Source organism: Phalangium opilio, unplaced genomic scaffold, assembly GCF_054372755.1.
Source record: "Phalangium opilio isolate 3A_F unplaced genomic scaffold, DU_Popi_V2 ptg000060l_1, whole genome shotgun sequence".
NCBI lineage: Eukaryota > Metazoa > Arthropoda > Arachnida > Opiliones > Phalangiidae > Phalangium > Phalangium opilio.
Window position 1 is genome coordinate 3,747,300 of NW_028324177.1, and position 9,644 is coordinate 3,756,943.

At 33.8% G+C, this 9,644-nt stretch overlaps 2 protein-coding genes across 2 annotated transcripts; one reads left to right on the forward strand and one right to left on the reverse strand.

Moving 5' to 3' along the window:
* Nucleotides 1-229: 229 nt before the first annotated feature.
* LOC149666686 (uncharacterized) lies at nt 230-3,907 on the reverse strand. The gene is made up of 3 exons (XM_089841607.1): nt 3,495-3,907; nt 405-1,773; nt 230-343 (listed from the first exon to the last, which is right to left on the reverse strand). Exons 1-3 carry the CDS (start codon nt 3,905-3,907, stop codon nt 230-232), a joined length of 1,896 nt encoding a protein of 631 aa, XP_089697733.1.
* A 2,455-nt stretch (nt 3,908-6,362) lies between these two features.
* LOC149666687 (uncharacterized) lies at nt 6,363-7,108 on the forward strand. Its single transcript, XM_089841609.1, has 4 exons — nt 6,363-6,415; nt 6,476-6,661; nt 6,722-6,784; nt 6,841-7,108. Exons 1-4 carry the CDS (start codon nt 6,363-6,365, stop codon nt 7,106-7,108), a joined length of 570 nt encoding a protein of 189 aa, XP_089697735.1.
* Nucleotides 7,109-9,644: the final 2,536 nt, after the last annotated feature.

Below are 9,644 nucleotides of genomic sequence, written 5' to 3' on the forward strand. Positions count from 1 at the left end.
TTTAAATTTAGAACTTCGAGTAAATGGTGATAGTCATATAATTCATTCTGAAGAAAATATGTATGGCAATATGCTATGAATTTACGTTGGACACATTCCAATTTAGCTCTAAGGTACAGAGCGCTACTACCCCAAGCGAGACAACCATATAACACGCGAGACCGAACTAAAGCTAGGTACAGTATTCGAAAATGTCTTAAAGATTTAATTTTTTTACAAATTTTTAGAGTCACAGCAAGTGTTCGGCGACACAAACCAATCGTACGGGTAATATGGTCGATATAATATAATCCACGGTCAAATAGAATACCAAGGTCTTTAACAGAATTTTTACAAGGGATATCTACATTAGAGACCGAATAAGAATTGATTATCTCACGTGAGACCCTCCTAGTGAAGGACACGTGGATTGACTTGGCTGGATTAATTGCGAGATTATTTTTTGAGCACCAAGTAGCAGTCGCATCAAGGTCCTGTTGCAAGAGCTGGCTATCAAATTTGGAATTAATAATTTTGGAAATTTTATTGTCGTCAGCTAGTTGTAATAAATGAGAATGCCGAATCGAAAATTGTAAGTCATAGAGATAGATGTTAAATAACAGCGGTCCCAGTGAGGAACCTTGCGGAACACCACAGGAGACCGCGTACGTAGATGTAGTAATGTGAGAGTTACATTTCAGGACGTTAACGCGACCAGCCAAGTAATGTTTCACCCAAGCCAACAGATTCCCCGTCAATCCAAGTGCTTCAAGCTTATCACCGAGGTAGGCGTGAGAAACGCGATCGAAAGCCTTAGCGAGATCGAGGAAAATCACGTCGACCTGGCCTTGACCTTCGACCTGAGGAGCTACATAGTCTAAAAACGCCACGTGGTTTGTATCCACCCCTCTGCCAGGGACAAAGCCGTGTTGGCAATTATTTGGTAAAGAACCAAACCACCGTTGCAAATGTTGGTGCAGAACACGGTCGAAAATCTTGGCCAAGACACAAAGTAAGGATATCGGACGATAGTTTTTGACGTCACATGATGCTCCAGATTTAAAAACTGGAACGACCACTGCCTTTTTCCAAAATTCAGGAAAGCATCGCGTGCGCAGAGACAAATTAAAAATATGTTCTAAGACTGGCAGAAGCAAATCGCCACAACCTTTAATTATAAAGGAAGGAATTTTATCAATTCCAGTGGATAACTTGTTCGGTAATTTCATGATAGCGTGATAAATATCAGATTGGGAGATAATCTGATCACAGTAAGAGTCAGTGACTAAGTTTCTGGTGTCCATATCGTACTTTGTGCCTGGTATGGTTTTATCAACAGCAATGTTTGAAAAATGATCAACAAAGGTACGCCCTAAATCTTCCGAATCCGATATAAATTTGGTACCAATTTTCAATGAAATTACATTCTCCCGAGTCTTTATATTATTATTTACAAATCTCCAAAACTTTTTGGGATGGGCTAGTGCGTCTTGGCAAACCTGGCCAGCCAGGATGGACTTGTCGCGATCAAGAAGTTTCGTGACCTTTGCACGAAGCGACCGGTAACTGTCAAGGTCTGCCAAAGCGCCTGTACGCTTTTTCTTTTTGAAATAATATTTTTTTCTTGTAATAGCATTCTGTAGCTCGCGAGAGTACCAGTGAGGAAATCTTGCCCGCGGTCGCGAAGGCTTTAAAGGTATGGCTTCGGACATAGCTCTAACCAAACACTGTGTGAGTTGGGTTACGCAACAATTAACATCATGGGAATTGTACACAATTGACCAGTCAAAATCTCTAACGAGACAGTAAAGTTTAAAGTAGTCCCCTTTAGTAAAGTTATAGCCTGGGGCAGAATTGGGCGTGGGTATCGAGAAATCAGCGTTAAGTGTGACTAGAAACGGCGGATGATAATTATCGATAGGCACGAAATAATATAATAATAATAATAATAATAATAATAATAATAATAATATTTATTTCGTAACCCAAAGCTACTGGCAACCACAGAGGCATGAGCCTATATAATGTGAGTAGTATGTTACCCCACTTTTGACTATGCAAATGAGGTAAAAATTATCAAAATTTGCATAATTCAGAAATCCCACTTTTAACTATGCAAAATTTGTCAGAAATTATCAAAATTTGCATAATTCAGAAATCCATACCTTAAACCATGCAAATTAGTCGAAAATGATCAAAATTTGCATAATTCAGAAATCCCACTTTTAACCATGCAAATTAACCGAAAATGATCCAAATTTGTATAATTGAGAAATCAGACCTTAAACATGCAAATGAATCGAAAATGATTCAAATTTGCATAATTCAGAATCACACCTGTCAATCAAATGCGAGTCACGTGTAGTGTGACGTAGGTACAATTTGTAAGATATATCCGCAACAGTGGTTGAAATTATATTAGTTCGGGACAAAACGTAAAGCTATAATGAACTGGGAAAAACTACGGCTCGAAACTTTTAAAGATTACCCCGTTAGTAATATAAATCCGTCAGAGTTTGCGAAACATGGTTTTTATTATTTAAAGAAGGGCGACGCCGTTAAATGTTTTTATTGCGATATAACATTACATAGTTGGAAAGCAAATGATAAAGTAAATGAGGAGCATCGAAAATATTCCCCGGAATGCCCAATTGTTAAAGGGTTTTCGACATGCAACATACCCATACATTGTTCTAACGACGAGTCAGGGAGAGATGTACCACCAACGGAGAAATACGTTTCAACTACAAGCAAACCCAAGACTGAAGAATATTGTAATAATAGATGTTGTACGCGGCGTGCTTTACAGGTTGTAAAAGAAAATGTCTGTTTAGGTGGGTTATTACTTATCCTTCCCATAACTGTACCTGTAGGAATTATTTGTGGAATTTTATCTATGAACCCAGCAGTAGCCCTTCTTGGTTTCTATCCTCTACTCTTACCGATTTTAGATCAGAATTTTTTTAAAACAGGATTGTGTCAATGGTGTAAAAAACAAATCAAAGGATGAAATAAATTTTTTAAAAAACAATGTTTATTTGTATTGATTACATCACGATTAAATTCTGCGATAATGATTCCAAAAATTTGGAAATAAATTTAAAAAGCGTCTTTCTATCCTCTCCAAGTCTTGATGATAATAATAATCAATAGAATCTTTTGAAAATACTTTAAAAGTGGGGTCATACGCTAATCTCAAGTTTCTATCTTCCAAAATACTTGGAAGATATAGAGATCTTGTAATGAGACTAAATTTATTTTTAAATTTTTCGAAAGTGAAAGTTAAATCCATTAAAGAATGATTATATTTATGCAATTCTTCAATAACTACGCTAATATATAATAACTTAAACAAATTAACAGTATAACTAACAGGTGTAATAATATATTTAATATGGGGGTTGTCATTGCATTGTCTGTTCTTTATAGTCAAACGAGTGTTAAATTCATACAAAAGTTTTATAATTGCAGTATTTAATACCGATTCAACACTCGCTTGATCATGACACACATACCCTAAAACGTACGCTGCTCGATAACATTGATCAAGTTCATGAGGGTTGTATTTATGTAAACTTCCTAGTTTACATGCCGTACTAAAAACGTAGCGTCCACAATCTCTGGTATCGATAGAGGTCCAATCTTTCCATCCATCATGTCGGAAGTAAGATATTTTAACGATGTTGTTAGTGCACAAGTTTTTAAACATTTCGCGACGTACAAGTTGATTAATGACACGTGTCGATATTAGATTGTTTCCTTCAAACTTTATACGATTGTTCTCAATTTCGATCAAACATAATGTACCTAATCGAGGTATCGCGTTTGCACCTTCTGATTTAATACTAAAAGGTTTGCAACACACGTAACTCGAAAACCGATGATTTATATTTTTACGCGATTCAATACCAAAAACGTTCTCCTCCATTTTTGAGAATTTTTATTTCACCAAAAGGTGATGGTTCACTATCTCGTGAATTATAATTGACAGCGTTCTTTAAAAATAACTTCTTTCTGGGGTTAAATTCTGCGAAAATAATTCCAAAAACTTGGAAATGAATATAACATTTTTTGTTCTATTTTTTGCAACTCTAGGCGTGCATAATCAATAGCGTCTTTTGAAAATACTTTAAAAGTGGGGTCATATATTAAACCGATTTTATCTCTCAAAATTCTTGGAATATTTTTAGATTTTGTAAAGAGATTAAATTTTATTTTCATTTTTTCGAAAGTGAAAGTTAAATCCATTAACGAATGATTAAAGTTATGCAATTCTTCAATAACTACGTTAATATATAATAACTTTATCACATTAACAGTATAACTAATACGGGGATCACCATTAATATAATAGTAGTAATAATCATTGTCAATTTTGTTCTTTATGATCAAACGAGTGTTAAATTCATACAAAAGTTTTATAATTGCTGTGTTTAATACCGATTCAACACTCGCTTGATCGTGACACACATACCCTAAAACGTACGCTGCTTGACTCGAATGTTGACATTGATCAAAAATCATATCGGTTACGAGATACTTTAACAATGTTGTTGGTGCACAAGTTTTTTAACATTTCACTGTGTACAAGTTGAGCAATAGCATACTTCGATATTAGATTGTTTCCTTCAAACTTTTTACGATTGTCCTCAATTTCGATCAGGCATAACGTACCTAACCGAGGTATCGCGTTCGCAGCTTGTGATTTAATACAAAAAGCTTCGCCACACGCGTAACTCGAAAATCGATAATTTATATTGTTACTTGAACCAAAAACCATGTGATGCATGCATTCTCCAAACCCGGAATCCATTTTTTGAATTTTTATTTCACTAAAAGGTAAATGATGGTTCACTATCTTGCAAATCCTTACCAATCCCAATCTTCACCTTCAAGTTCTAGGAAAGATGGATTGGCATTTTGAAAATCTTCGTAAGATTTATTGGTGGCATTCTTTGAAAAAATCACTTCATACACGTTATCAATGGATACATTGTCACGAAAGTGCCCGGTTTTACAAAAAGAGTATCGAACCTTAAAAAATGTATCCCTAAATCTAGACAGTGTATTTGATAAGGATGATTTAGAGTAATTGCCGAACCGTAAAGAATCGATTACAACACTAATATATAACAGCTTCAAGAAATTTGAGCTGAAGCTGTTAGATGTTGCGTAATTCTTGCGAAATGGGTTTTTATACGTCAGCGTAGAGTTGCATTCGTAAATGATTTTAACAATCGCCGTGTTAATTACTGCTTGAACAGCCTCACTGTCGTGACAAACGTATCCCAGAACGTAGGCCGCCTCTTTTCGATGTTGACAACGCCAGTTTTGTTTGTTATAGTACTTATGAATCCGACCTAGTTTACACTCCGTTGTAGGGATGTAAATACCACAATCAACCGTATCGATTTGACATAATGAGTCAACTGTACAGAAAGTGACCCAAGATAGTTCTACAACATAACTCTCCCGCTTGTTTTTCAAAATTTCCTGACAAACGAGTTTTCTAATCACTGTGTGAGTTATTTTATACTTTCGCGCAAATTTCTGACGATTGTCTTCAATTTCGATTAGACATAACGTCCCTAACCGAGGTACGTTATTTTTACAATCATGTTCAATAATATTTTTTTCATTAAAATTGTACGAATAAATTTCTCTCATTTTTTGGGGAAGCTACACAAATAATAGTTTGGTTCCTCTTCACTGTCCCAGTATGAACACTCTTTTTCTTGGCGTTGAGCTTTGTAACAAAACTGGTTACAATTGATACAAAAAAAACTATTGTCCAGAATCGCGTAAGCGTTTTCAATATTGGTGATTAAAACTTTACCGTATTGTTTATAAATGGCTTTTTTAAATTTTTCACAATTATTGTTAACGCAGTAATGAATTTCACCACCAATAGATGAGAAACTAGTAATATCGTCTTTTTCACAAAAAAGACAGTTTAGATCCTGACCACTCTGTAACTCAGTTTGGCCTGTGGTGTTTAATTCCGAAAATTGTTTTTCATTCAAGTCTGTGAAAAGTAATAATATCTTATAAGAAACACGCACGTTGTGAGGGCCTCTTTTAAAATTATACATTTATAATATGCACCCTTCTTAAAACGACTGATAAATATTTTTCGATAGGCACGCTCATTAATATGGACCCTTCTTTAAAATCGTTAATACATAAAAAACCAACAGTTAAATATTTTTTCAAAGAAAACTAGGGATGACCTCTACGCTCATTACAAATTCCTAACTAGACTTCTTAAGCTAACAACCTTGAAAATTTCTTATATAAACTGAACGGATTTCAAAGATTCACATCATAACGCAAAAAACTTTAAGTTTGAAAATATCTTCAAAGCCTAGATTACTACTAGAAAAATGTGTCCAGCAAAATCTTTTGACTCAAACGCTGCTCAACCGGTTGAGGAATTGTAAGTTATTTTAGCTAGCAAGTTAAAATTATTTTTTAATACCGGATCTATTTTATATAGCGCTTTACCCCAACTCTGGGATATCGATGATGAATTGGAAGTAGAACCAATCATCATCCACGAGGAGCATGATATCCCAGATGCGGTGGAGGAGGAAATAAACGAATTAATCGCGAGTATTGATATGTTCGCCGAAGCCGACGATCCGGATGTTGTATCGACGGAATCATCCTCGGATGAAGAAACGTAAGGTTTTAAATAAGTTTGAGGAATTGTAAGATACCTAACAAGAAATTTTTAAAACAGCGAAAGCGAAGAACTTTACAACGCAATGATTCAAGAATACCCATGCATGCAAATTGATTTAAAGTAAAGCAAAATAAATTATTATCTAAAAATTAATAAACTAATACATGTTTTTACAGTCTTAAATATCCCTATCCTACATTGTGTTCTTGTTGTTTTTCCACCGAATTTAATTCTCATGTCATTTTTCGTACTATTGAATCCCGCTATATATTATACTTTTGCGCTACTCCTAATTGCCCTCTTTTCCGAACTATCATCTGCCTTACCTGGGATCAGTCTAATTTCTATCCAATTAACATTTTCCTAGACACCTATTTCCTTTCTAAATATAAAGCATATCGACTTCCCCTATACGAAAAAGATCTACAAATTGACTTAAAATAAGTTGTAAATGAGTCTTATTGTATATAAAAACTAATTTTAACCTATTTTTATAGTTCTACCTACGATATTCCTACTCGCTGCCCTAATTGTTATTGCCGTACTCCAAACCACTACACTATCAGGGAAACTGTCTGCGTTCCGGAACGACATACAACTGTCTACAAGCTCTACTTCTGTCCTATTCGAGACTGTCCTTTATATCAACATCTCATCTGCTTCTCCTATCATCAAAAATATTATCCTGTTCATATTTTAAATAATTCTCATTTCTGTTTTCTTATTGATCGTAGACGCTTACCTAAATTATTATCTCAAATTAATTCACAATAAAAATATATATATATTATAACGAAACTTGTCTCTTATCTTTTTATATTAAGCTTAAACACTCTATAAGAATCCCCTCTCTTAAACAACCGTAGTGCCAAACATTTCTTAAAAAAGTAGTTAACCTTGACAACGCCTAATAATAATTCTTTTGAAATAGTAGATATCTCGGGGAAAACTTTATCATTTTCTTTTAACGCTTCATCCGAGAAAGTCTTTTAAAAAACATGGGTCTCCCTAGCAATAACGAAGAAGCTTCCGAAAACTAGTACGTTATTCTATCTTGGAAGTTTCTTATAGATTTTAAAGATTTGTCTTTTATACTATAGTTCTCAAACTCCGGCTACTTTGGATTTTCCGCGTCAAAATGAAATGGAATTGGCTAGTATCTATCGGTAAGCGAAAAAATCTATTTTTACTATAAATTTAAAAAATTAATAGTTATATACATTTTGTAGATTTAACTGTTCTTTTTCTGAAATCATGCCTTGCTCTAACTGTTTTTCGTCGCAATATCATATTGTATCCTATACTGTATTAGCTATTAATGGAATTGTTGACGCTTACTATTGTACTAATGTTAATTGTGTTTATTATTTAAAATTATTTTGCTATTGTACACACTCCATTTGTTTTATTCCTTGTCGCGGGTATTACGACGATTGGAGTACGCTATTTGCCCAAGAATTGGGCTTACCACTATTTTTATAATGTTTAAATATATTTTTACCATTTTTCAAAAAACATATATTTTTATTATTGTAATTTACAAGTGATTAAAAAAGATTTTTTAAAATTCAATTAAACAGTACGAAACCCATTTGTTGAATGCTTAAAACACATTGAATATTTTGAGGATTACGTAAATTATTTTCGAATGATTTTAACAGATCGGTTAAATTTAACGTGCTGCAAAATGCGTGTAAGGTAGTTTTATACTCGCGTTTAACATCCAATAGTTTTTTTTAAAAATCACCCAAAAGAATTCGAAAGGTGAGTAACATATTTTTTAAGAAAATTCTTTGATTAATAATAAAGTTAATATGTGTAGTAATAAACCCGTTTACGGGGTCTTGCATAATAAGCGTAAATACTTCGGGTTTAATTGTCACTGGAACGCTTTCGTCATACGTAAAGACAAGACCTAAACTCGTAATAGATATATAGATGTTCTGACAACGATAAAATTTAATTGACGATTTCTGCATACAGGCCGCGAATTCAGATTTACGTTTGTTCAAGATGTACCATATTTTATACGGTATTAAAATAAAGTTTTCACTTTCAACAATAACTGTTGGTTCTACGTCTCTTCCCCGCGGACAAACAGTTACCGTTACACCGCTTTTTGTTAAGTGTAAGTTCAAATCGCGAAACATAGCCATATTTTTATAAAAAAGCATTACTCACAACACATCACGGGTATTTTTATTCAGGAACGAGCAGTGCAGTTTCAAACATGTACTTTCGATTGACTTTCCTAACAAAAACTCGGGGTCTTTTTATACCAAAATATCTCCACTTAAAAATTCCATAATATTACCCTTAAGCGATAGAAAAGTCTTATACCTGATAATTACGAGAAAATAAAAACCTTGGGAGAATTCACACGTGATTTTTGAAAGTATAATTAACTACGAGAGAGAATTTTTTTTTTTATTTTTTTTGACCCTTCGACCTTTTTCCAAAAATATCATCCATTTTAAGATCGGAGCACCTTTCCCCCGAAAAATCCCTGTTTAAATTCCCACACTTTTTCGTTTTTTATAAACCCTTAAATACCAATTAAAGCTTTCCATCTGTGTAGGACGTGTATTGGAAAGCGTCTTTAGCCTTCTACATAAACTCCACCCAAATCGAAGCAAAAAATACTTCTCGGTAATTACACCCAGGTGCATCGTATAAAAAACCAATTATTTTTTGATACAATGTAATTCAAAAAAATATATTTTGTAACCTAGGGGAATTCAGGTGTTCCAATCGTATATCTAATATCATTAAAAAGTATACCCGCAGCCAGATAAAAAAGCAATTATTTTTGATACATTGTAAAACAAAAAATATATTTTACAACCTAAAAGTATCATTAAGTATAATTAACGACGAGAATTCTCGGTAAATTACTTTTAAAAAATATATTTAATAACCTAGGGGTATCCAGGTGTTTGAAATCGTATATCTAGCCATCATTAAAAAGTATACCCGCAGC